Source organism: Exophiala spinifera, assembly GCF_000836115.1.
Source record: "Exophiala spinifera strain CBS 89968 unplaced genomic scaffold supercont1.1, whole genome shotgun sequence".
Taxonomy (NCBI): domain Eukaryota; kingdom Fungi; phylum Ascomycota; class Eurotiomycetes; order Chaetothyriales; family Herpotrichiellaceae; genus Exophiala; species Exophiala spinifera.
This window is the reverse complement of record NW_015622513.1, coordinates 3629408-3655830: the sequence shown is the minus strand read 5'-3', so window position 1 is coordinate 3655830 and position 26423 is coordinate 3629408. Positions and strand designations below refer to the sequence as shown.

The window sequence follows — 26423 nt, the reverse complement described above, 5'->3', positions numbered from 1 at the left end:
ATACTTTGTGGCCGAGAGGCCGCCAGACTGATGCATCATGGCGTCTTCTACTCAAGACAACCCTAGTCCCTCTGCCTCATCCATTTTTCTTCCACTTGGACGAAGGGGCCGGAGAGACTCCAAATCCTCCTTGTCTACTGATTTAGATCAGGATGCCCTCAACCATGCCCTCAATACCATCCATACCGCAGCCTCTCAGTCGAACAATCTCACCGTCTTCAACGAGTATACAGATCCTCCCGCGGCCGCCTCGAATCATGAAAACAAATCGTTGGCCGGTGAGATACAGGGCGGGATTTCAGGTCTCTACAACAAACTCAAGGCCAGTGTGGGCGCTGTGAAAGAAAGCGAAGACCGCCATCAAGAACCAGTTGCACTGATCCTTCCGGAGGATTTGGTGGCTTCTAAACCGAGCTCTGGGCTAACGTCCAAAGCGCAGTCGCCCAGGCTGCCTGCTTTTGACTCTCCTGTTGCTGTTGAGCAGCACCCATATGCGTCCAAGATGTCCTCTAAAGCGACAAGTATATCTAAGGTGTCCCTGCCGTCGACTCCCTCGATCAGATCGCCTACTGGTCATCCCCAGCCTTCAGCCCACTTAGCTGATCCTTCTGTTACAAATGTCAATATTCATGCTGTCGGTGCAGGGGGGCACTCAAGAACTGGGTCTGGCTTCGATCTTGAATCACCCAAAGGGGAGAGGAACATGACAGCAGCTACCGACAGCGACGGGCTCCGGAGAGTTTTCTCGAAACCTAACACCGAGAGTACCACAACTGATAGGACTAATCGTCATATTACCTCGCCTCGACTTTCTGCTTCTCAAAGACCAAACTCCAAACTGGCTGTGTCGCACGAGCGCGGGCTATCGTCCGCTTCCACGCAGAGCCATACGAGTCATTTAGACGCTTTGCCAAACTTACAACAATCCACGCCTAGTGGAGATGTGTCTGTTTCCCGTGTTACTTCCAGGCAGGACGTCACGTCGTCTCAGAAACACCACAGCAACCCATTGGACCTGCTTGCCGAGAATGCTGTTCATGCTAGCAGAAGCCATCCAGGGCCGCACGGAAAACCAAACGATCCTCCGGCTCTAAAATCACCCGTTTCCATGACTTCAGAGTCACGCCCTTCTGAAAAGCTCGCGCCCCGAATCAGCCAATCCAAGTTACCAGGCTTTCGCACTTCCCGGACGTCTTCATCTGATTCCACGGTTCTAACGAGAATGTCGCGTCCCAGACGAGACGACTCCACAGGTACCGATTTGGATGATGGTTTGCGAGCTTCTCAAGCACGTCCTGTCAACCGGTTGAGGAGCAAGCTTCTGAGCAAGGAGTTCTGGATGCGGGACGAGAATGCCAAGGATTGCTTCCACTGTGGTGAACCGTTCACAACATTCCGTCGCAAGCATCACTGCCGGACCTGCGGACAGATCTTCGATAATAAGTGTACTGTCGTTATTAGCGGAAGTCACTTCGGAGCCAACAGTGCTGTTCGTGTCTGTAAACCTTGCGAATCCATCATCACTTCTCACGATGACGATTCTTCCGACTACTCAGTCGAAGATCTATCTCTCACAGAGGTTGGCGCACGTCCTCGTACGCCGGAAACAAATTTTCAAACTCGGGTGCTTGCACGCAATGATGATGATAATGCTTCTCTGGCTTCCCAATCCTTGGAGCAAATGTCAAAGACTCCTACTATGAGCTTCCCTCTTCGGCGGGCGTTTGAAGGTGCTAATCGGAGTTCGGCTGTCCTTGAATTCGACACCACAGACCGTCCGTTGCCTCGACCAAGCTCGTCCAGGTCATTGAAACCAACTCACTCTATTGGTCACGGCCATAAGCGACATCATTCTAATAAGCACCAACATATCCGAAATTTCAAAGCCTATCACGAAGATCGTGCACCTTTTCAACGGCGCGCTGCCGAGGAAGTTCTAAAAGAAGGGAAATCGTCTGCTTTCCACCGTGACAGTATCATCGATCCCGACCTTGCACAATATCTCTCTGATGACCCATCTAGTGAGGATGAGCCCTCCATCAACGACGCCATAAGCGCGGACAAGCTCTCGAGTAGCGGGCCCAGCAACGATAGAACTGCGATCGGTGGCCTCCTCGCTGCCGTACGAAAAGGGCGATCTCGAATTGGCGATCGCAGCATTGCGGGACTCCTGAGCCTGGGAAAGGATAACGACGATGCCAGCGTAGTTGGCTCTCGCAATGTTGAATCTTTGAGAGGCTCTCGAAAACGAAATCTCAGTGTCTCGAGTAGCATTCACCAAAGGACACCTCGGACAACAAGAGAACGGTTACAGATAATCATTCCGACTCAGGATGATGTACAGGACTCTGCGGCCGAGAGTTCCAGCATCTACCGTGGGCGGTCACGGATGATCCGCAGCGCGTCTATGCGTGGAGTGGCTGCTCCGGCAATGGAACTCAACCGTGCCAGTATACAACACGTACATAAGCTTCTTCAGCAGCTTCTTAAAGATGCTGATGTCCCAAAGGTGTCGAGTTGGGAAGATGCCCTGATTCCGATCCTTCTCAAAGCTACCGACGACGTTGATCCCGATGTTCAGGGCGGTGATGACATAGATATTCGCAACTATGTGAAGCTAAAGAAAATACCGGGGGGGAAACCAGGGGACACAGCATACATTTCTGGTCTGGTATTCACAAAGAATGTGGCTCTGAAGAGTATGGCTCGCTCCCATTCAAATCCCAAAATCTTGATCATCACTTTTGCTCTAGAATACGCTCGACATGAGCAGCATTTTCTGAGTCTGGACCCTGTCATTAGGCAGGAAAGGGAGTACCTGAACAATCTTGTGGGTCGTATTGCTGCCCTAAAACCGGATGTTCTTTTGGCTCAGCGCAACATCTCTGGGCTGGCATTGGATCTTTTGGAGAAGGCCAAGATAACGACGATATTCAACGTCAAATCGTCTGTCCTCGAAGCTGTCTCAAGATGCACACGAGCTCGGGTCATGCACTCAATGGACAAGCTCACATCACAGGCGGACCCCTTCGGCCGCTGTGATTCTTTCGAGGTCAAGACCTTCGTAGCCGAAGGCCGAAAGAAAACATACGTCTATCTATCCGGCTGCCCTCCAGCTCTTGGCTGCACGATCGCGCTAAGGGGTGCCGATCGGCAAACACTTACTAAGATCAAGCACGTCACGGAATTCATGGTGTATGTTGTATATAACCTGAAGCTAGAGACTTGCTTGATGAGAGATGAGTGGGCTCTCATTCCAAGTGCTCCAACTGTGCAAGGAGCAGACCTTGTTATTACTGGATCAGCGAATACAACTTGCAAGGCACCTTCGGTGAGCAATGAAGCTCCTCAACCTACGAAAACCAGAGAAACAGAAGCAACCAATGTTGATAGTCTACCGAAGGCAGAAGCCGATACCTCCAACACAGAGGCTGACTCCTCGGAAAGGGACAGTACTACCATGACAGCCACCAGAATGGACACAGCGGATTCGGTCCACATTCCGGACGACATTCCCGTGCCTACGTTTTATGAAGACCTTGTACTGAAGCATGAAACCCGGATTCTCTCCGCATCGCCATTCGTCAAGTTCTCGCAACCTTATCTGTTAATGCGTGCCCGTGAGTTAGAGAGGCGGGTGGTATATCTTAAAAGACTTAGAGACCAGGATTTGTCTGCCGAGCAAGCAATAGAAGACAAGGGCAAGACTGCCAAGTTTACCCTGCTGCAGCCCGAGATGGTTCATAGACCCTTAGCTGGAGCGAGCAAGAAGGTCAGGGAAATTATTCATGCTGTTCACGACGCTGAGTACGACAAAGCCGTCTACAATTACGAAACTCAAAAGAAGCAGTGGGAAACCTACCTTTCGGGAAACCGCAATCTCTTCGATCCATTCGCCCACCAGAACATCGTGGTGCTGTTCAGTCTCGTCTCCACAGAAACCTCTGTACCATGCTCAGGACCGGATCTTTTGGCCTTCAGCTTCTACAATGAGCACGAGACAGAAGCCGAATTTGAAGCCGACTGCACACTTGGGCAATATGTTGAGGATCTCTGCTATCGCGCAAATGAGGCTTGCCAATCAGAAGCTTGTGAAAAGAAGATGCACGATCATCACCGACAGTACGTGCATGGGGAAGCCCAAGTTACGGTTTTTGTACTACCATATCCCGCAAAGATGCGTGGTTTCCAAGATGTTATACTCATGTGGAGTCAGTGTAAAGTCTGCGGCGTCGAAACAACTGTCACCCCTATGTCACCAAGTACCTGGAAATACTCCTTCGGAAAATACCTCGAGCTCTCCTTCTGGAGTGCAGATCTTCACGCTCGAGCTGGAATCTGTCCTCACGACCTTCATCGAGACCACCTGAGGTACTTTGGGTACAAGGATTTTGCCTTGCGCGTTCATTATGATCCTATCGATCTTCTGGAGATCATTGTTCCAAGAATGAGAATCACTTGGAAAGTTGACAACGACCTGAAATTTCGTAATGAAGTATATACGCGGTTGGAACAGCGAATTACACGATTCATGGTATCCGTCAAACTTCGCTTAAAGAACATCAATGTCGATGCTGTATTACCTGAGGCTGCAGAGGCCTGTCGCGCTGAGATTGAGAAGCTAACTAAGAGAGCCACCGAAGAACATGCCAGCCTAATCAAGAAGCTTCAAGAAAGCTACACAAATTCAAGGTACTGGGAGACCATCCCTTTGAACAGCATCGTACGAGAGAGTCAAGAAAAGGTATCAGAATGGGACACTGTCTTTTCTGACTTCGAGCGGGACTTCTTCCCTTCAGAAAAAGATATCCGGAGACTAGCCACTTTGCAGCTCAAGAAAATATTCCTAGATCGTGATGTTTCGGTGACCTCGCTTACAACCCAGGATGAGGGTCTGGCAACGCCATCCACCGACGACAGGTTTGATGAAAAGGAAGAATTGGAAGAGAAACGACCCGATATGCTTGAACTACGCAGAGGTTCAAAGCTTTCCCCGGAGAAGACGCAGGATGTCCTTCAATCTGTCCTCAATGAGCATTCTAACCACGCATCGACAGAAGACGAGGCACTATTGTCGCCGGCATCGACGCAAAAGGACGTCCAAAGTCTTCCTTCTGTATTGGATGGACCAAGGAATATTGAAGATGTCAAACATCTGGATCTTGCAATAGAATTGCCGGGCCACCGAGAAACCATTCCTTCCATCGCTGCAGAGGATGCAGCGACCGACGAGCAACGAGAAGCACTTGTCTCCGAACTTTCTACTACCCTTTCCCGAACTACTGAAGCGTCTGGGACCCCGGTTACCAGTCCCAAAACGCAGGCGATTGATATGCCTGTGTCAGCTGAAGATCACGCTCAATCATCGTCAGTGCGGCGAACGGCTGATGGTCAAGTCACCTCTCCGAAGCTATCTCGCGCACATTCTCAGCCAGCCGGGGTTCTATCTCTACGCCAGACCGCTGGCCAACCACCATCTAGCACATTGTCGGCAATAAACGCTATGAACGGTTTTGGATCTTCCAAAAATAATCCTTCTTTGCCAGCAATCAGTTCTGATTCTAACCTCCCCGTTCCCGACAAAAAGCTTTCTGAACGATTGGGACTCTCACAGCTCAAAAAGAATACATTCTCCAAAGGACATTCGCTTATACCACGAGCGATCAAGGAACGAAAAGAATCACGCGTGTCAAACCTAGCCAAGCATTTCGAACAGCTTAGTCGCGAGTTTGAACGTGAGAGAATTAGAGAGAGGAAGTTGAGGGCCGCTAGGAATAGACAGTCCAGGATCTATCCATTGGCAGTGTCAAAGCCAATCGTTGAGGTCTACAAAGATGTTGACGAGGCAGTTGAAGAAAGAGATGACTCGGATGATGTCTTCGGTATGGACGAGGCTCCGGACATTGACCAAACGTCAGCAAATCTGGTGCAAGGTTTGGCGCAAGTCGAAACTACTCAGCGGGAGGCGCACCCTTTGTTGACAACGGCATCACCCGATAACTTGGAGAATGAGGTAGATGCGCAAATCTCGAGTCACGCTCCTTCTGAGAACGAAGATCGAAGCGATGTTGAAGAGGTTTCAGAAGAGATATACCTTCCGGACTCACCCGAAGACCTGCTACGCATGTCCCAGGAAGATATGGATCTCAAAGAACTTCCCAAACACGAACGTACCTCTCTCATGAAGATGTTGACCAATTTCTGGGCCGAACGATCAGCAAGTGGATGGACTCCACTTGAGTATCCTCTTGGAGCATCAGATCATATCTTTGCCGATTGCGACATCATCGTTCGTGAAGATGAGCCAAGCTCCATTATTGCGTTCGCCCTTGACTCGCAAGATTACAAAACCATGCTGCAGGATTTGCAAAATCGTCCTGTCCGCGATAGTGTGCATTATATGGGTGGACATGATCATTCGGACGCTCTGCAGGCCGATGTCATGCACTCTCTGCTACGGAAGACTGGTACCCACCTAAAATACCAGTTTCAGGAAGGGCCGGCCAAGATGCTCTGCAAGATATTCTTCGCTGAGCAATTTGACGCTGTCCGCAGGAAATGCGGCGTTGCTGATAGAATCATCGAGTCACTCTCGAGATGTGCCAAATGGGACTCGAAAGGTGGAAAGACAAAGTCCCTCTTTCTCAAGACCTTGGACGATCGATTCGTGCTGAAGTCACTTTCACCTATCGAAACGCAGTCATTTCTCAAGTTCGCTCCGAACTACTTCCAGATCATGTCCGAGGCGTTCTTCCATGAGTTGCCCTCTGTAATCGCGAAGATGTTGGGCTTCTACCAAATCATCATCAAGAACCCAGTGACGGGTCTCGAGTACAATTGGTTTCTGTTGGTGATGGAGAACCTGTTCTACGATCGTATTCCCACGCGAATTTTTGATCTGAAAGGCAGCATGCGCAACCGCAAGATCAACGCCACTGGCGAGCAGAACGAAGTACTCTTGGATGAGAACATGGTGGAATTCATCTACGAGTCTCCCTTGTTCACACGTGAGCATAGCAAGAAGCTCCTGCGAAGCAGTGTTCACAACGATACACTCTTCTTGGCCAGGCAAAATGTCATGGACTATTCGTTGATGGTCGCCATTGACGAAGTAAGGAAGGAACTCGTTGTGGGGATCATCGACTGTATTCGCACGTATACTTGGGATAAGAAGCTTGAGAGTTGGATCAAGGACCGTGGTTTTGCACGTGGAGGGAAGAACCGGCCCACAGTGACAAGTCCTAAGGAGTACAAAAGAAGGTTCCGCGAAGCAATGAACCGATACGTGCTAGAGGCGCCCAATTGTTGGCATCAATTCAAACCTGTCAAGGTGGAGAGGAGGATGTTGCGTATCGAAGGTGGTGATAAGGACGGGGACGTTGGCGAGAACGAGGTGCAAATTTTGTCGTAGCCCAAGGAAGATGGCAGGAGTAAGGGTTACAGTAGAAAGGGTGCCGTCGGGGAAGAACAGGCAAAAAGACGCGAATGTCGAAGCTGAGATGCGGCACCGGGGGGGGGGTGGTTGGTTGTTATTGTTTGTTGTTCTATTTTTTTGCGCTGCCTACTTCGTACCAGCTCAAGATGTGAGAGGGCTTATGGCGATGTTTCGCATAGCGGCATGGCGCACGTTTGGGTCTACTTGCATGAGACGCATAGCGGGGTTTTATTTGGTGCCTTGTACTCTCTGAGGGTCATACAGAGAGAGCATCGCAAGGCCTACCTAGATACGAGTCGAAGTAGGTAGGTATGCAAAGCAGCGAAAACACATTGAGGCGTCGATTGAGGAAAACCACTTGGAGGAGAAATCTAGTTCAGTCTAATACCAAATTCCGTATATAGGAGCGTACATAGATAGATGCGACTTCGTCCCTCCTCACGTACTCGTCTTCCGGATAAAATGGTGAGATTGGAACCGCGCGAGCCTGGACTCTGTTGAGCATGAACCGGTATGAGTATAGACAAATCGAGTCTCAGCCGGACACCGCTTCTCCTGCGGGACTGACTTGGGGAGCTTCTGCCTGCTCGGCGAGGACAAAGTCGCGCCAAACGCCCTCGATGTCGTTACGGTATATCCACGGCAGGGCCTCTTCGCCTCCAAACGCTTCGATCCGCGATTTCAAGGTCGATGCGAACGTTGCGTTTGAGTCTTTGGGCCGAGATGTCTTTTGCTTCAGACCGTCGAGGTATTGGTACCTGTTAATTTGTTTTCAAAGACGTTCAAGTTAGTCAGGAGGTCAGGACGGAGACTCTCTCGAGCGGTGAGTGGGTGAGTGGGTGAGTGGGTGAGTGTGTGTGTGTGTGTGTGTGTGTGAGCGCTTTCGCTGCGAGGTCGAACTGAATGTGCGGAGGTCACCGGTTCTCTCAGGACTTACATTCTCGAATAATACGGTGACCGTATGCGGTCGAACACGTCGAGTGCTTTGCTCAACGGTTGCGAGGTCGAGGTGGCCCCCCCTTGGGCATATGCGTGTTCGATGGTTCGCGCGAGGATCCAGCCGTCTTCCAGGGCGAATGCGGCACCGGATCCAAATGCCCCTGATGACGAATGCATGGTTAGGGTAACTCAGAATCATGAAGCGACGTCCAGGTATATATACTGCACCACCACCACCACCATCGATACCTAACCTACCAAGCAAGGTAGGACAGCGTCGATAAAGTGGTGGAGACAGGTACCAAGCTTACCAGACAGTGGATGACTCGCGTCCCCTAACAATACGACTTTGTCCCAGCCTGTCAATCTGTCCAGCCTGGGCCCAGCGAAGGCTGCGAACTCTTTCCATTGGCCTTCGGGCACTTGGGCGAGGAATTCGCGGATTCGAGCGTCGTAGTCCTATTTATGTGCACCCAGGGAATGAATTAGCTTTTCATCTCGAATTGTCCATTCAGTCCATGTCAGAAAAAAGTGTCGTCTGAGAGGCGGGGGAGTAATGCGCAGATGAAGGGGGTCGCTGGGACAAGGACGAGAGACTACCTCAAAGTGCGACTGGACTCGTTCGTTCGTGGCAGGGATACCCCAACTGAACGTCTTCCCGGTCACGGTAGCCGGATCGACGACGTTCCTGGCGGCTATCTCGATGTAGCGCTCTTCTTCCGGCGTCTCGTCCGGATCATCGACGAAGGAATGGTATACATGGCCCGACGGACCGTGCCACCAAGACGTCGAGACGGTAAGTTCGGGAACATTCGAGATTTTCGATACGGGGATTATGACGCGCCATATCGTAGTGCCTGTCCGGCATCATCGTTGGCTTCACCTCACATGTTTCAAGAAGACGTTGGGGACGACGAGGACGGGGGATCTCAAACCTGTAAACCTGATCTTGTGTTCTGGGAATATATGATCCCTTACTACCTTTTTTTGTTCTCACATGTCAGAATGGACCATACCGTGAAGAAGACAACATGACCACGGTTGAGTTGTGCCTCTGGTCAAGGACGCATTGGGGGAGTCGAAAGTCAAACTCACAGATCGAATGCCATCACTCCCAACGACAAGGTCCGCTTCCGCAATCGTGCCGTCTTGGAACGTCAGTCTCACGCCACTGTCGCCCAAATCCTCCAGCGACAATAGCCGTTTGTTTAATTGAATGATGCCCGGAGCAACTTGGGCTCTTAACGCGGATTGCAGGCGAGTCCTCCGCACCCGTCGTGGCTGGTATCTCAACGGCAGATCGACGGGACCAGTTTGCTTTACTAGCTCGCCAGTGAGGCCGTTTCTAGATCGTTCGCCTCGCCAGTTAGACAATACTCGGCGCAAAGACAGATCCGAGGTACACAAAAAGGAAGGGTCTGTGTAGCATGACCTACCGGTGTATAATGGAGGTCTTGTGGTGACCTTTGACGTCCTCGGCGGCGCCCAATAACTCAAGCACTCTCCAGCAATTGTATCCAATACGGATCCCTGCGCCGATCTCGCGAAGTTCCTTGGCTTGTTCGAAGAGCGAGACTTGGATGTTCGGCAAGGCTGAGAGAGCAATGGCCGCGCCAAGACCAGCCGGACCACCGCCGACGATGGCTACTCGGAGCGTTGAGGACTCTTGTAATGGTCCTGCATCCCCCATTGTGGTGAGAACTATTTGTTGATCAGGACTGAGGTGTGGTTTTGTTGGACCGGGTAAGAAAGCTTCGCATGAACTTTGAGACGTCAGTACGAATTCGAGGGTTCTCGGATACCAGCACTAGATAAAGAATCCCTGGACATTCCGCGATATTTCGCACAATGGCGTGCTTTCAACCGCCCATTCCAAAGCTGAGAAAGCATCCGACGTGGCTCAGGAGACCAGTACTTCGACATACCGTACGATAAGAATGTGCGAATGGAAAGTTGCATGACTGAGACCATGGTTTTACTCTGTGCTTTGGAGCGAAGCTTGTTCTTGCCTGGAAATGCCAACTGCCGCCGTGGTTCTCTGGTCAGGATCAGTCTTACCCACGTTGTTCGCGTAGAGGCCCAGCTGCAGAGAGATTCGAGCTGTCTTTTTAACATCGCTAAAGAGGCCCTGTGCCAGCGCGACGCCAGCACGAGAACGTTCGTACTAGGCCAGTGTGCAGGTTGGAAGTGCACTATGTCTCCACCATTTAGTGGAATTTAAGCTGCGATCGGTGTTTACGGAGTGGTCTTGGAGGTTTGCTCAAAATCAGCGCTCATTGCAAAACCAGCATTGTCGGATGCAATGCATTTATTGAGACCTCAGACTTTGTCGACAACGACCTCGTGGATGGTATAGACATCACCTGCATCGCGACCATCAAAGCTGATTTGTCTCTCTTAACGTCATTTGTGAGGTAAAGAATACAGCGTCTCCTAGACGTGGGTTCTCGATACGTTATGATACAATGAGCTACCAAGCATTCATCTTCGGGGCCACGGGAATTTGACGTTCTTCATAAGCCTTGAACGAATGGCAAACAGATATATAGCAGCAGCAGGGCCTGAAGCTGCAAGTGCAGCCAGAGCCAGCAGCATACCGCTGAGAATGCGTTTCTGGTTCCTTGAGTGTTGCACCACTTGACTGTACCTCATGTTGCTGAAGCTGACGCGGGAATATTGAGTCGCCCATCCCAAACTTGGAAAGTATTTGTCCAGACTTTCCTCGACGAACTTGCGCAGCTTATACAATGGCGACGTAACCGAATGTCGCATCTCCTGATAGTTCCCAAGTGCAAGGTCAGCAATGGTATGGGCATCTTCCGTTCGCTCGATAGTATAACTGGCAAGCGCTTCAGCGGTATTATTGGGGAACTGATCCAGCTTTGAAAACAACACTCGGACTGATTCCATGCCCGCATTCATGCCCTGGCCATAAAAAGGGACCATGGCGTGGGCAGCATCGCCGACGATTACCACGCTATCGTGGAAATGATGGGGAGAGCATTTGATATTGATAAGTGGTAGATGTGGATTTCGTTTGAATTGAGACACCAGGTCGCCAGGTTTGATGTGATCAGTAAGCCCTGGGAAGTACTTGTCAAATAAATCGAGAAGCGCTGAGTCTGGTTCTTTCTCAAGCCTGGAAAAGAGCTCGACGGGACCGAAGAAAGTGCACACGAATGATTTGTCAAGATTGGGAAGCGCGATGAACATGAAGCTTCCGGCCGGCCAGATATGTAGATGGTTTGGCGAGATAGCGAAATCGCCAGATTCGGTGGGCGGCATGGTAAACTCGCACCATAGACAGTCAATATATTCCTGGAGGTAGTCTGTACGGGCGAACTTCATCATGTGGTATCGAGTGGCTGAATGTGCGCCATCCGCACCGATCATGAGATCAAAATTCACTTCCACTTCCTTGGGTCGGTCCGAAGTGCTGCTTCGATCAGAGACTTCGAACCAAGCCTTCTTTACCCGAAAATCGGCTCCTGTCATTTTGTGCTGGAAGAATAACTTGACGTTTGGTAGGGATTCGAGGTAATCAAGAAGAACTCGATTGAGCGCACCGCGGTCGACGGAACGTTGGAATCGACCGTGGACATCATAAAGTTGAGATTGCTCAGACCGAGCCCCTGTCGGCGAACGAGTGTGGATCATTCGACCATGCATCGGGATGGTTTGGGCTAGGACTGCTTCCAGGAGTTCGGGATTTCCAGCAGATCGAAGCCCGTTGATGCCCCGTTCGGAAAGGGCGAGGTTGATGGATTTTGTGAAATTGAGCGGAGTGGTGTCGATATTCCGTAGATCTAGGGGCAGACCTCGTGTTAGCTACAGATGCTAAAATGGGCTCCCGACTCACCATTTCTAAGTTCATAGACCTCCACGTCTGCACCTCGTATGGAAGCATAGATTGCAGCAAGAGATCCTACGGGTCCCGCACCGACCACGAGAACCTTCTTTCCTTCCATGATTTACTGTCTAACAAGAACGCTGAACGCTGTAAAGGGGGTGAAACCATAAAACAGTCCGAAACGAAATGGGGGGATCTCTGAATGGAACTGAAGGTGATATCTAAGCAAGCGACGAGGATGGAATGAATACCTGAGTCATCGCCATGATATATGTTTTCCAGAACTGGGAGAATTCGGCGGATCTGTTTTTCCGAACTGCGTCCGTCGCATGACTGAGAATATATGGTGACTAAAGAGCGCAGGTGCCTCGTTCTTTGCGAGATTCGAGACAAGAATAGAGTCTTACTTATATCAGAGCATGCGTACAGCTAATCACGAGCAGAGGGGATCGGTTCATTGCCATCTTCCCAGACACAGTGATAGCATGGTGCATGGCACACTGCCTTTTGATCTTATCTAATCTTCTGCCGATCTGTTTGCCTTGGATCTTGCCCCAACAATCACCACGCCCACTCAACTCACCCTCTTCTCGACAACAGCCAACATCAACCATGCCCATCACGATGTAGCCGCGACACCCTCCGCATCTGGATATGTCCCAGCCCCGTCAAGTTCCAACGCACTCATCCTCGCCGTCGAAATCCTCCTTGCGGCGTACAAGCGGCGGCCCTCAGGCACGCAGCCTTCTTCCCTCTCCACACTTCGAAGACGATCCCATTGTGGCTTCACATCAATCTCCCCATCAGCCTCACGCCATCGAGTACTCCGAGCATGCTCTTGTCGAAGGAGGCGATGAGTCAGAACAGTATGGTATCCATCAGGATGCCGAAGCCAACGCCATCCCTTCCTTCCAGCCCTTTTTCACCTTAATCGAGGACAGCGTGACCGGCGAGCACCACCATCCCACGGTCCACTACATTTTCGCCGACGACGATGTGGACATCATCACTGAAGCCGCTTGTCGGAGTCTAGAGATCCTCGACCCGTCACAGCGGACAGGTGCGCAGCACCACGAAGATCCAAGGCTCCCACCACCCATTGCAGGTGTACGCGAGCAATACTTAGTGCTTGATGTACATCCTCGGTTCCCAACGCAGGGACAGGACTCGGTCGCCACGCCGGCCTCATACGAAGTCACTGCAGCCCAGAGTTTCAGCGCAGATTGGCAAGTTCTGAGATCATGCATTACCACGGCTCCTACCATCGGAGAAGGAGACGATGACGCACTGATGTTACGTATTGAAGGGCGAGGAAATACACCTAGTGACAATCCTGCGACCGCTTATAAGGAGAGTATGGAAGAGATGATTGAGCGATTCCAGCGTCGTCTCGAAGAGATCAAGCAGGTCATGGAAGCAACTTCCCCAGGGGAGGGCCAGGTGGAAGGAGCCGCACCAGGTAGTGGCGTGGATGAGTAGTATCCATTCACGTCAGGACGAGTTATGGCTTTTGACGAAATGCATATGCAATCATACATATACCCCCTGAGATTGTTTACGGAGGATAAGACGGTAGGCGGCAGTCCTCAAAGGAAAGCACGGCGAACAACCATCTAGCAAAATCAAAGAACTTACACCATGCTCATAGTTGAAGAACTTTTCGCATCACCATTCCCACAAATTGGGCCAAAACTATGCCTGTTTCTCTTCGACCTGACCCATCTTTCTGAGACCCTGATTCCCATCAACTACCTTTTTCACTGGACCCGGTGCGTGGAACAACTTCCTGCCACCAGTCACTAGATCTCTCAAGGTCGCAGCGCCGACCAGCATCCACAATAGGCACACGCAAACTGACGTTATCTGTGCGCACATCAGCCTGTTGTTCCAAGCATTGAACCCGGCAACGCCGCTTACTGCTCCAATGACCCTGAAGAACCTTGACGGCACTTCCACAGCAAGTGCATCACTCGACAAAGCAAACGTACCGAGAGGGAAAGTGAACCTTACTCGTCGTCAGCCTGATCATGTCGCCAAAGACTCGTGTCTCTTCCTCTTCGCTCGTTCACTACCAGAGAAAGGGGAACCCCAGAGATGAGATAGCGGCAGCTCACTTACCCCCACCAGCCCATGTTGAATGGAAATCGACCACAATTCCAGATGCTCGCCACCGCAAGGAACAGCCACAGCAAGGTAAACCCCCAGAAAATCAAGCACACAAACACGCCCAGGTTATATGCCAGGTCACCAGCGAGAGGATGGATGGTGTCGGTGCGCGGGAATAGGCCTCTTGCCACCGTGCCCAATTTCGTGATGGCCAGTCCTCCCATGCCAAGCGGCCCAATCGGCATGAAACACGAGACGATGACCTCTCGGGGAGGAAGCTTATGGATGGTCAAGCGCTGGAAATAGATCACCATGACGAAGAGAGCGGTCGGCACGCCCAAACCCCAGAGAACGTATCCTGCAATGACGGTGACGAGGGCCTGGTGCGGGTGAGGGATGACACTGGCCACGACGGCCGCGGACGCAGACGACACGACGCACGCGATGATCGGGAAGAGCTGGAGCGCCGTGTACGAACTGAGGGGCGTCTCGTTATTGCGAGACGCGACCACCACGAACGGCAGGTACAGGGATAAGAGGAGGGAGAGAGAGGCGTCGGCGATCCACAGCCTTTGTGATGGCGTTGAGGTGTCAGTAAAGATAGCTTTTTTTCACTTTGAACTCGAGGTTCCTGGCTGGCTGGCTGGCAGGGACCCGAGCACAATGACACGAAGAACTGGAGGGAATGGAAAAAAAAAGGAAAAGGGTCAACACATTACCCCCAGGCAAAGTATACCGCCCACTCCCCCCAGGCGGGCACGCACACAAAGACCCACATGTTCACGATCGTCGACATGGTGGTCGGGATGGCGCCCAGAAAGAGTCTGGTCCTGGGCCGATCGATGGCCAGCGTCCACGTGGCCGGGTACATGACGAGACGGACCGTCGAGACGGCGAGGAAGAACAGGAACAAGGCGACGTTGAGCGCAAATACCACGATCGAGAGCCAATAGAGCCATCGCGCCCCGTACGGGAACTGGTTGAGGAGAATCGAGACGATTCCTGTTCCCATCGTCACCGTATACCATCTGGCAAGGGTATTTTATGTCAGTCGAATTCCCGACCACGGCCAAAAGATACCTGTAGAGGTACCTAGGTAGGTAGGTAGGAAGGGAGGCAAAACAAAAAAAAACACCGGAGAAGGGAAAGCCTACGACGGCGTAAAATATCTGACAAACTTTCTCCACCCTCGTTCCTCGTCGTCGTCGTCGTCCGGTTCCCGTTCTTTCTGCGCTGGCTGTTCGCGTGCTGACCCTCGCTCGACGTCCTGCGTGATCTCGCCCATCTCTGGACCCTTCGTACCCCGGCGACGCGCGATGTCTGACTGTGCCCGCGCAGACGCGAGCGTGTCACTCGTGAGCGTGGACGTGGTGGCCGTTGCCGAGGACCGATCGTCGCCGTCGCCGCAGACACCGAGGTCGGGACACCAAGTCGCGAGGTCTCCGTGGTCTCCTGTCCCCTGGGTGAGCGTCTTTGAGAGAGCATCGGCGCACGAGGTGATGAGTCGAGTCAGCCCCGGTCTCCGGGGTTCTACTCGTGCTCTCGGTGTTGCTGGTGGTGGTGGTGGTGATGGCGGTTGCTGTTGCGGCACCGACTCCATGGTTGTAGGTTTTTGTCTAGTCTCTTGCCGTGTGGACGAGAGGGTTTTTTCCTGTAGATAACTGTTGGACAGGTTGATAGATATCTATCGTTGTTGACGACACCTGGAAAGACGACCAGAAACCGGACAGCTCAACGCATCAAACCGGACTTCGCCATGGTGGTTATATAGGTACAGGTAAGCATGCTCTGCAGGCCATGGCACGGAGGGAGGTCTAGACCCCAAACATCACCCTGAGTCAAGAACAGGGTCGAAGAGCCAGTAAAGGAAGGTATCACAACACCAAAACGAGGCGATGTGCGTCGCGTAGTCAGCTGCGGGGTCTCTCGAATACGAGGCGAAGTCCCGATCTGACTGGGCAGAAATTCTTGAGACACGATGCAGAGAGAGCTCACGCAGGTCAATGTATCCAATAACATGACATTGCAAAAAGCTACAACAATTGTAACGAATGGACGGGTAGAGCAAATCTGCCCCCCTAGTATCCCAGTCGTCCCGAGGAAATCCGTAAGGCTCTCCTCCCGACGACACTCGCGCCGACCTGAGCATGGTTCAGAACCAGCCCTCCCTGCACCCTGATCGGTCCAGTTTGGCACCACATAAACCAAATGATGTTGCGAAACGAATGAATTCTTGTCCAAGACAAGAAAGATGACCGCCGACCTTCTAGCGGAAGGAATATCGACACGGCTCGCATCTGTATGAATCCAATTTGTCAGTCCCCTTGTCTTCTTCGATCCTCGCCAGTCGTCCTCGAGTCTCCTCGAATATCAACCTCAAGCTCTATTTCAAGCTGTCCATTCATCAAGCGATCGCCGCAAAAAAAGTTGCCGAACGAAGATGCATTAGTACCACAAGAATAGGTAATCGACGCCTGCAGAACTGAATGGCAATGGTTTCGCCTTTTAGCCTGTCGTGGTCCATACCAGGACATTGACCGTCAATGGGTTAAGTGTCTCGCGCCACCCAATGTGAGACTGTCGTGTCTTGATGCCTTGATGTTGTAGGAATGGCAGTTTGCCTCCGAAATTAGTGTTGTTTCTTGTGCTGTCGCAAAGTCAATACAAGCGACAGGCGCCATCAATGCTCAAGGAACGAATAGTCGACCTCTTCCGCGAGCCGAACCTCGCTCGGTCCCGCGGTTATAACCACGATTTGCATTCGCGCCCCGGCTTGCGGTCGGGCCATGGTTGCCACGATGTCCAGGCGCACGTCCACCGTTGTAGTTCAGGTTGGGCTGAGGACCACCGACATTCGCAAGTGGTATGCTGCCCCTTCCAAAACTGCCCCGGTCGAAAGAGTCAGGATCAATTTCCTCAATAGGGATCTGTGGTTTGTTCTGAGATGGCTGAGCCTGAGTGCTGAAAGAAGCTCTTGGAGAACGGGCATGACCGCCTTTTGCCCTTCCGTTCACAATCGCTGCAGCACGGGCTGGCTGTCCACCTCGACTCGAGCCTCGGCCGCGCGGTTTGAAAACCACTTCTTCTTCGTCGCTGTCGACATCATGGTAACTGAACAAGGTTTTTGGCTCTGTAGGTGGCGATTTCTTGACCAGTTCTTTCTTGTTGTTGTCTGGTGCTTTTTCTTCTACATCTTCAATGCCAAGAGCACGGCGCAGTTGATGGATGTTCTTGGTCGGAACACCGAAGTCGCGAGCCAGGTGCATGGTGTCTGCTGAATTGGTGAGAAAGACCAGGTTGTCCTTCAATGGAGTGTTTCTCTCGTGCATATACCATACCACAGAGTTGAGCAGTGGCTTGAGTGAGGGAGGGACTGGTGTTTGGTCGTGTTTGATCAGAGTGGCAGATTTAATCTCTGGACTAGTCTTGGAGCTTTGGAGTCCGGACGAGGCAGGGGAAAGAGGGGGTGTGGACGCAGGCGAAGCCGCAGTAGGATCTTTCGAAAAGTTGAGCTTGTCTAACAAGGCCTGCGAAAGTGCATTTGCAGCACCCGCAGTGCCCTTCGCGGTCAGATCGAGTGCGCCCTCTCCCTTCTTGTGTTCCAGAGGAACCGTAAGCGCCTCCTCATTTGCACCGGCCCTCTTCAAATCCTCGTTCAAGTAGTGTGCCTCCACCTCAGCCCAAGTTAAATATTCCTCGTCTGGACCTTGCAAGATGACTGGATCGTATGCGAGATCGCCTCGCGAGGATGTGCTGCGATCGAGAAACTTGACGGCCTTGCGGGCGTTGACGCCGATCTGGGAAGCATCCTTTTTGAGGACATGGAGACGGCCAATCGCTGGTCAGGTCAGCATCGTCGCAAAAGCGAGTCCGACGTAGGCAAGCATACTGTAAAGAGGCACAACCAGACAGATCTTGCCCTGTGCCAGCCAACTCTCAATCTCTGCGATATTTCTGGTCAGCGCCGTGTCGTCTACTAGACAACGAATGGCGTTTTGTTTGGCCATTTTGTTCGTCGCACGGCGGGTAAATTCGAGTCGGCGTTGTGCGTGGTGTTTTGTATGCAGTAAATCTTTGACTTTTCATCCGCGCAAGATGCGGAAGGTACTGTAGCTAAGCGCTACGTCTGGGTTTGTGCACATGTGTCAGCGAGGGCGACTCACGATCGTATGCAGTGACGAAGCAAGTGACATAGGAGGAGCAGTGAAGGTGAGGCGCAATACCGGAGGCGAAGACTGTGGCGTTGTTGGCAGGTCTTCTTCTTGTAAAGATAGGTACGCATTTTCGCTAGAAATAAACCAGGGTCGTTTGCTCGGAGCAGGCGACCTCAAACATATGCGACTGCATCTACGCGAGGTGTGTTGTTCTGACGAGGAGAGTAAAGGATGCTCTGGATCAGCGGGAAACGTAAGAAGCTGGTTTGTGTGCCGCAGTGGGATGAGATTGCGGGCTGAGGAGGTTGGAATCCAATTGAACCGCAGGCAATCAACCATCACTGCCGAGCGGGCGGCCCATCACTGGGAGCCCTGTCCGCCCTCTGGCGTCCAGCCTCCGGTGGTTGCTGCAGGCTGCCCGCTTATAAGAACCGAGCCTATTACACAACGGCCTAAGGCACCCAAAGGACGGAGCCTAACTGAGCCTGGTGTAGCCTGAGGAGGCCTTGTTTGCGCCTAAAACCGCGGGCCGCCTTCTGCCTCGTAATCGTGTAAACCACCAAGTTGGATAGAGTCAAGGTAGATAGGTATCCGAGTCAACAACAGCTCTTCATCCTCTAGCGACCGCTTCATCGCCGCCCCCGCCTTGTTCTCCTCCATGTCGGTGTCTTTGGCGCTTACATTCAAGACCAGGGTTTAGACATCAATCAGAGATCAAGCCACGCATACATGGGCATACTCATGCACGGTGCAAGGTATGAATGCATTCATCTAGAACACCGTCAAGCAACTAATGGTATCGTTCTTGAGGACCTCAAAAAGCATTCCAGGAAATCCAAACAACTCCGTGTTGCTCATCCCGTTCCCAAGTACTTCTGCAGAGCCACCCCCTAAGCCCTGACCCCGGGTTGGGCTTTCCTCCAGGTCTCCAAGCAGTTCGATTGAACTCTCAGGACTTTGTTCCCAACCTCTATTCAATACCATTCCTCTCTGCATTTGCTTTTCTTCGTCTTCGTTCCGGTATATACCGCGCCATATTTGCTTCAAGGTGGATGATATGTCCGAAAATCCCGTCTCCGAAGTCAAGACTTGCTCTTGGCCCTCTTCGGTTGTATGTATCGTCCAGCGACATCTTCGGTGGCGATTAAAAGAAAAGGATCCAGGAACGTTTCCATGTAAGAATAGCTTGGTGGCCACAAGTGGAGCGCTGGGTGATTTTGAAGTCTCAGTATTGTAGCTTCCAGGAAAAGGCCGTGACCTCGGGGCTGGAGACGATATAAGAACGTCAAATCCGTGATTGAAGTAGTTGTAGAAGCATTCGTCTCTGCTTGCTCCGCTATGCCCCTCATCGTGTTCCGGCTCAACATCAGAGTCTTCTGTATAGCTTTGCAGCGACGACTGGTCGGTGTCCAGCGCCTGAGGGTCCAGCGCCGGCGACATACTCGGGAGTCGTTGGTTGGAAGGTTTGCCCGTGGCGTGTATGGAAATACGACGATCGTTTTTGCGGTAGATGGCATCTGGAGGCCCCAGCTCGGCTACCAGATCCTGGGGAGTGGCCTCACTCAGAGTGAGGGTGAATGCGGGTGTATTTCTGCGAATAAATTCGACCTTGCCACCACCTAGAACCTTTACTTCTTCGATCTCATCAGCAATTGTTTCCGAGGACTTGCCGAGGAGCAATGAGAGTCTGGGAAAGGTGGGTGGTTTCGTGTACAGATTCGATCGTGCTTCTGTCCAGGAGGACCCAGAAAAGATGGCCATGGAAACAGCTGGGCTAGTGGCATTCGATGAGAGTATGGAGACAAAATCTACTTTGTCCGACCAGGATTGATGCTTGATAGGAAAGCTGAATGCCAGCCCCGGATATGATAGGACATAAGTCCCAGTGGACCGGTTTTGCTCGGGAGGTAGATACTCTCCGGCATATGTAGGTCCAAACAGTCGACTGTAAATATGTCGAAACGTTGGTCCGGGGGTGGAGGGATATTCCTCCGGGTTGATTCCATCCACACCCTTAGTACGGCGAACGAGATCTGTATTCTTGTACACAAGGGTTATTGCGGAAAAATCCAAGACTTCAATCAAGCGTAGTCGCTGATCCGGACCGTCAAATCGAAGCCTTAATCCGTTGTAGGAGAGACTCAGAATGATGGGCGAAGCGATTGGTTGTGCTGCCGAGTAAGACAGATCAATGTTGCAGTATGTCTGCGGCGAGGCTTTCAATCTGGTCAACACACTATGAAGAGAGGAGCCGAGTGCTTTAAGAAGTCAGCATGGCACAAGACTGTGAAAAGGTTCATGTCATACTGATCCAGCCGATGCCCCTCTCTGGCTGTATCTGCAGAGAGAGCTTTGCAGAAGGCTCCATTACGAGAATGCGGGCATCGACACAGGAAGTCCTGGGATTTATCGACAATGAGCAAGGTGGAATATACTGTGGGCCTCGTGTAGGGAGCGTTTACTCGAAGATCGAGGATGATGATGAGCGACTGTTCGGTTGGTCACCTGGAGTGAAGTCGGCGTGTGACGAATCACAAGGACATCCCGCGGCTGACAAGGCTGCATTATGTAAGCACCGGGTTTGTTTATTTCTGATCCCGTTTAGGCCATCCGCGGTCGGCCATCCCTGCTCAGGCCAAAGCCTTGCATTCCGCACGAATCTTCAACGAACACATGCGCTTCTCTCTTGCGCTGCACACAAACCATTCTTACTTCATCGCGCATCGCGGTGTACCGCTAGGATGGTAGGCTATCAGCGACCGGCGCCTTCAACACGAAGATCAATGCGTCCTCCTCCTCGACCACATCCTGCTCAACATGCCTCGATGACGGGTCGTGCCCCGTCTCCCGCAGAGTCGATCGTCTCGACCGCTGGAACGAAGAGGAAAGAAAGAGATTTTGATCAAGATCACGGCGAAGAGACGAACATTCATGTTGTGGTACGGTGTCGAGGCCGCAGCGACCGAGAAGTGCGAGAGAACAGCGGGGTTGTGGTATCAACAACCGGCGTCAAGGGCAAAAATGTCGAGTTGTCGATGGGGCCAAATGCAATCAGCAACAAGACCTACCACTTCGACAAGGTCTTCTCGCCCGCCGCAGATCAAGCCATTATCTTTGAAGACGTAGTCGCACCGATATTGAACGAGATGATGACGGGCTACAATTGCACAATTTTCGCATATGGCCAGACGGGCACAGGGAAGACATACACGATGTCTGGCGACATGACCGACACCTACGGGTTACTCTCAGATGCAGCTGGTATCATACCCAGGGTACTCTATTCATTGTTCCAGAAATTGGAAGCTGAAGAGTTGGAATGTTCGGTTAAGTGCTCGTTTATCGAATTGTACAACGAAGAGCTGCGAGACTTGCTGTCACCGGACGATGCGATCAAGCTGAAAATCTATGACGATTCTAACAATAAAAAGAGCCATTCCGCAACCGTGGTCCAAGGAATGGAAGAGTCACACATCAACAGCGCCGCAGCAGGAATCAAATTGCTACAGCAAGGCAGCTACAGACGACAGGTTGCCGCGACAAAATGCAACGACTTGAGTTCGCGAAGCCACACGGTCTTCACCATTACCACCTACGTCAAGAAGCCAAGTGAGAGCGGAGAGGATTTCATCTGTTCCGGAAAACTCAACCTTGTCGATCTTGCAGGCAGTGAGAACATCCAGAGAAGCGGCGCCGAGAACAAGCGAGCTGCAGAGGCCGGCCTCATCAATAAAAGTTTACTGACTCTTGGGCGTGTGATCAATGCACTTGTGGACAGGAGTGCTCACATTCCCTATCGCGAATCGAAACTCACGAGGCTACTTCAAGATTCCCTAGGTGGCAGGACGAAGACTTGCATCATCGCAACAGTATCTCCCGCAAAGAGTAACCTCGAGGAAACAATTTCAACTCTCGACTACGCCTTCCGAGCAAAGAATATTCGGAATAAGCCTCAAGTCAATTCCATGATCTCGAAGAAGACGTTGCTTAGGGAGTTTACCAATGAGATCGAGAAGCTCAAGAGCGAATTGATCGCCACTCGACAACGCAATGGCGTATATCTGACCAACGATCAATACGAAGAGATCACGGTCGAGAGCGAGTCTAGGAGGATCCTTAGCGAGGAGCAAAAGGCACGTATTGAAACCATGGAGGTCAGCTTGCGCAACAAAGTCCAAGAGTTGTTCAATTTGACCAATAATTTCACCACACTCAAACGAGATACTGAGGCAACAAGATCGACGTTAGAGAACACCAAGAGTACCCTTTTACAAACTGAAGCGGTATTAGCAGATACTGCAAGAAATCTTGCTGAAGAAGCTGTTCTGCGCGAAGCACACGAAGAAACAGAAGAAAAGCTGTTCAGAATCGGCACAGAGCTGGTCTCGACGGTTGACATGTCAGTAGGGGATGTCCACAGACTTCACGCGAAACTACGGCGAAGATCCGACCTTCATGCCCAAAACCAGGGATCATGGAAGACCTCGGTCGATAACGTGGCTACTGTCTCAGACCTTGTTGATGCCGAAATTGAGCGTTTTCAAGCAGCCCACGCAGAATTAATACAGGCCAGCAAGAAAAGAATGGCAGAATTCTTGTCGGCCCAGAGAACACACCTCGAAAGTTCAGCGAAGATGGTTTTATCCAAAGCGACAGAGCTCGACAAAAGCCGTCTTGTGATTAATGGCCAATCCATGAAAGCCAAGGATGATATGAATTCTGTCCTTGAAGAAATCAAGGACCTGCGTGAAAGCGTCAAGGAAAAGGTGGGCGAAGGTCTGCAGGGGCTGTCCGATGCAGCGGCCAAGATTTCACAGGAAGTCATATTGGAGCTCGAACAATTTCATTCTCAGTTGCATACATCCTACAGTGGCCTAGGAAAAGATGTAAAGACCATGTTTGATGAGCTGACGAAGCAGTTAACAGCTCAGCGTGAAGAGGCAGACACTCTGAGATTCGCACTGCAAGAAGCAAACAGAGCAAACATCGAGTCGCAGCTAGCCGTCTCTACACAGCTCCAGACCATCCGGGATGACGAAAGAAGAATCGCGGAAGAGGAGAGGCAAAAACTCAAGGAACAGATTTTCCAACTCGTCGATTCATCGTCTCAGAGACAGCAAGAACGAATTTCGGACAGTCTGATTAAGGCCCAGACCAATCTTGTTGGCGCCGCCGAGCAATTCGAGAGCGCGGATAAGGAGTATCGCGACAAGATGGACCAATGGGCAGAGGATGATACGGGTCTGATGACCATGGTGGTCAAGGCGAGGGAAGATATCAAAACCAAAATGAAAGGGGATTGGACTGTGAGTACCAGGTTCTTCACCTGAAGCCATAAATTGACCATGTACAGGCTATCAACACGCGAAACTCAGCGATACAGAAATCCACCAAAGCAATTCACGAAGAGTCCACCAAGATTGTTGATGCTCAGCTGATCCAGATGTCTACGCAGATGGCCACCCTGGATGGTTTTGTGACAAGGGCGCGTTCGCAGATCGACCATGATCATGCGGAAAGAAGCCAAAACTTGGACAAGCTCGTCTCGAACGTCAATGAGGGCTTTGCCAGCCTCGAGAAAAACTCAATCGAGCAGAAGACGATTCTGGACAATTTTGAGGGGGAAATTCAGACACACTCCGATGGAGAAGGTCTCGTCGCATCCTTCCGGGACACCGTTAAACCACACTTACAAGACCTGAAGTCCGAGGTGACGAGGTCAACATTCAAAGACTACCTACCTACCGGACAGACGCCTCAGAAGCGCGACTGGGAATACCCTACCACCCTTCCGCGTACGGAACATCATGAGTCTATCATTGCAAGGTTGCATGGTCTCCCTGATCCAGCACTCACTTCAAAAACTCCAACTTCAAAAACACCAGCCCACTCTCCCCGCAAGCAGATATCGCCTAGGAAAGGTTTTAGCTCCCCTAACAAGACGGCCAGTCCCAGTAAGACGAGAGTGTTTAATGATGTCGACTTGTCCACCGATCTACAACACCAAGCCAACCAACAAAATCAAGATGCGACGGCCACAGTGCCAGTTGATCAGAGTAAGGCGGGCACAAGCTTGAAGGAGATTGATATCAATGTTCTTGGTCGTCCGCATTCGGGCCTATCTGTGCCTTCCCTAGGTGCGTCAGTGGTTGAGGAAAAAGAGCGAGAACGCGAAGGACGGCCTGTTCTCCTGGATTTTAGCAAGAGTTTGGGCCATGGCTCGGGACAGCCGCCGCTTAAGAGACATGCGACAACAAATGCGGTTGTGGAGAGCAGACTGCCAGCCAAACAGAAATTCGCACGAGCTAAAAGTACAATGACGGGTATGGGGGTTAACACAGGGATCGAGAATTTCAGTCAATCGGTTGGACCGACCATAGGAGGGAGAAGACTGAGGAGCATGATGAGTCCACCGGAATAATTGTATTGGGTGAAGTACCTACCTGGATCTCTGTGGGTGGGCGTTCGAGAACTGTTTGTGGGACACGGGTAGGATCGCCTGTCCATTGCAAGGTTTTTGGCCTGGATTATTTCTTCAGTGGAAATCGACATGAGATACCCCTCGGTGATTTTAGTATCTAGGTTGGTTTTTGTTATCGCTCTTTGACGATGCTGGGGGGAGGTGTCAGCGTATTGTACTCTACAGAATGGTTGTCCAGAACCATTCTCAATGAAAACGAAATACGATCTCCTGAGAGAACAGTGCATGACCCGTCAATGGTCTTCATTTTTCTTTTTTGGTAACGATCGATACAAGTCGTTGAGTCTGTGTACGAGTGGTTTGCGTTGTTCATACCTAGCACCCGGTACATGATAAAGGCCTCTCAGGGCGGTCGGAGGTTGGAACATCTTCTTCCAGAAATGTGTCCGTATCTCCGTATATAGACAATTCTTCTCTTCCAACCTAGTACCGATTCCTCATCCGCACAAGCAAGGATGGGAGAGAGTTGCTGCTTGTCAACGTCTGTCGCCAGATCCTGGATGTCGATGATGTACCACTGTGGCCGCCGCTTGCCACCGCCCCCCTGTCCTCCGCGGCAGCTATTCTCTACGTCGACCACCACACACAAAGATCTTCCACCACCGTTGCGCATACTTCTCAATTAACCTCTCCGTACCTTTCCATGATAAGCTTCGTCCTCAAGGAATCCCCAGGCAGGAACCAGTCTCTCCCGATACTATCATCCTGCAAGACCTTGATGAGTTTGTCGCGGCCCTCCACGGCCTCCTGTAAGGTATCCGCCTTGAACGACGCCTCGACGATGTATTCGAGGCTCGCATCTGTCTTGCTCTTCCGGATTGGCCACACTTCCAAGAAAAGCCTCAACCCCTGCCACTTGACTTTGAAGCGCTCGGCGAGTACCGGACCATACACTATGGAGTCAGCGAGACGCTGAGTCCCCCAGTTGGCACCTTTCCAGTTGTTGAACTTTTCGGGTGCCCCGTCGGCGAGGAGTTTGCGCGAGGCTTCGAGAGGGGGAAGGTCGGTTCCTGCCTGCCCGGTGGGAACCTCCTTGTCGCGGCTGATGGAGAGGGTCTGCTTCTGGTATCCAATGTCAACCTGGGCCTCGAAGCCGGTCGAGGAGTCTAAACCCTCTTGCCTGGCCACTTCAAGCGTTTCCTTGATGTGACCTTCGGCGGTCGTAGAGAATCCGGTACTTATGTCATAGCGCTTCTTGTACGTCAACTCGTACTTATCGTCGTCTTCGGTCTTGCGGATGCGAAGGTTCCAGCCGTTGTTGTAGAACTCTCGGTTCCTGGTGTCCAAGAATTGGACGTTCATTTTCTTGGCCCTTGACGTGAAACCGAACGCAGACAGGACATCAGCTTTGGCTTTGTTTTCCGAGTCGAGCACTTCTGAGGGCTTCAGAAGGACCTTGACCTCGAAATCGGGGACTAGGCTGGACACCATGATGTTCAACTCGTCAAAAGTGATAAC

At 51.5% G+C, this 26423-nt stretch overlaps 9 protein-coding genes across 9 annotated transcripts; 3 read left to right on the top strand and 6 right to left on the bottom strand.

Annotated features, from left to right (window-relative positions):
* Nucleotides 1-37: 37 nt before the first annotated feature.
* PV08_01333 (uncharacterized protein) lies at nt 38-7411 on the top strand (the record flags this gene model as incomplete). The annotated part of the gene is made up of 1 exon (XM_016375695.1): nt 38-7411. The coding sequence occupies one exon, from the start codon at nt 38-40 to the stop codon at nt 7409-7411; it is 7374 nt and encodes a 2457-aa protein (XP_016240971.1).
* Nucleotides 7412-7970: 559 nt separating this feature from the next.
* PV08_01332 (uncharacterized protein) lies at nt 7971-10064 on the bottom strand (the record flags this gene model as incomplete). Its single annotated transcript, XM_016375694.1, has 7 exons — nt 7971-8193; nt 8373-8535; nt 8686-8833; nt 8975-9231; nt 9310-9355; nt 9470-9719; nt 9811-10064. The coding sequence occupies 7 exons, from the start codon at nt 10062-10064 to the stop codon at nt 7971-7973; spliced, it is 1341 nt and encodes a 446-aa protein (XP_016240970.1).
* A 791-nt stretch (nt 10065-10855) lies between these two features.
* Nucleotides 10856-12342, bottom strand: PV08_01331 (uncharacterized protein; the record flags this gene model as incomplete). The annotated part of the gene is made up of 2 exons (XM_016375693.1): nt 10856-12180; nt 12234-12342. 2 exons carry the CDS (start codon nt 12340-12342, stop codon nt 10856-10858), a joined length of 1434 nt encoding a protein of 477 aa, XP_016240969.1.
* Nucleotides 12343-12878: 536 nt separating this feature from the next.
* On the top strand, nt 12879-13703 carry PV08_01330 (uncharacterized protein; the record flags this gene model as incomplete). The annotated part of the gene is made up of 1 exon (XM_016375692.1): nt 12879-13703. One exon carries the CDS (start codon nt 12879-12881, stop codon nt 13701-13703), a length of 825 nt encoding a protein of 274 aa, XP_016240968.1.
* A 213-nt stretch (nt 13704-13916) lies between these two features.
* On the bottom strand, nt 13917-15930 carry PV08_01329 (uncharacterized protein; the record flags this gene model as incomplete). The annotated part of the gene is made up of 5 exons (XM_016375691.1): nt 13917-14087; nt 14142-14229; nt 14343-14900; nt 15050-15358; nt 15485-15930. The coding sequence occupies 5 exons, from the start codon at nt 15928-15930 to the stop codon at nt 13917-13919; spliced, it is 1572 nt and encodes a 523-aa protein (XP_016240967.1).
* A 1087-nt stretch (nt 15931-17017) lies between these two features.
* Nucleotides 17018-18337, bottom strand: PV08_01328 (uncharacterized protein; the record flags this gene model as incomplete). The annotated part of the gene is made up of 2 exons (XM_016375690.1): nt 17018-18168; nt 18220-18337. The coding sequence occupies 2 exons, from the start codon at nt 18335-18337 to the stop codon at nt 17018-17020; spliced, it is 1269 nt and encodes a 422-aa protein (XP_016240966.1).
* A 918-nt stretch (nt 18338-19255) lies between these two features.
* On the bottom strand, nt 19256-20852 carry PV08_01327 (uncharacterized protein; the record flags this gene model as incomplete). The annotated part of the gene is made up of 2 exons (XM_016375689.1): nt 19256-20742; nt 20792-20852. The coding sequence occupies 2 exons, from the start codon at nt 20850-20852 to the stop codon at nt 19256-19258; spliced, it is 1548 nt and encodes a 515-aa protein (XP_016240965.1).
* Nucleotides 20853-21225: 373 nt separating this feature from the next.
* On the top strand, nt 21226-24905 carry PV08_01326 (uncharacterized protein; the record flags this gene model as incomplete). The annotated part of the gene is made up of 2 exons (XM_016375688.1): nt 21226-23790; nt 23838-24905. The coding sequence occupies 2 exons, from the start codon at nt 21226-21228 to the stop codon at nt 24903-24905; spliced, it is 3633 nt and encodes a 1210-aa protein (XP_016240964.1).
* A 678-nt stretch (nt 24906-25583) lies between these two features.
* Nucleotides 25584-26396, bottom strand: PV08_01325 (uncharacterized protein; the record flags this gene model as incomplete). Its single annotated transcript, XM_016375687.1, has 1 exon — nt 25584-26396. The coding sequence occupies one exon, from the start codon at nt 26394-26396 to the stop codon at nt 25584-25586; it is 813 nt and encodes a 270-aa protein (XP_016240963.1).
* Nucleotides 26397-26423: the final 27 nt, after the last annotated feature.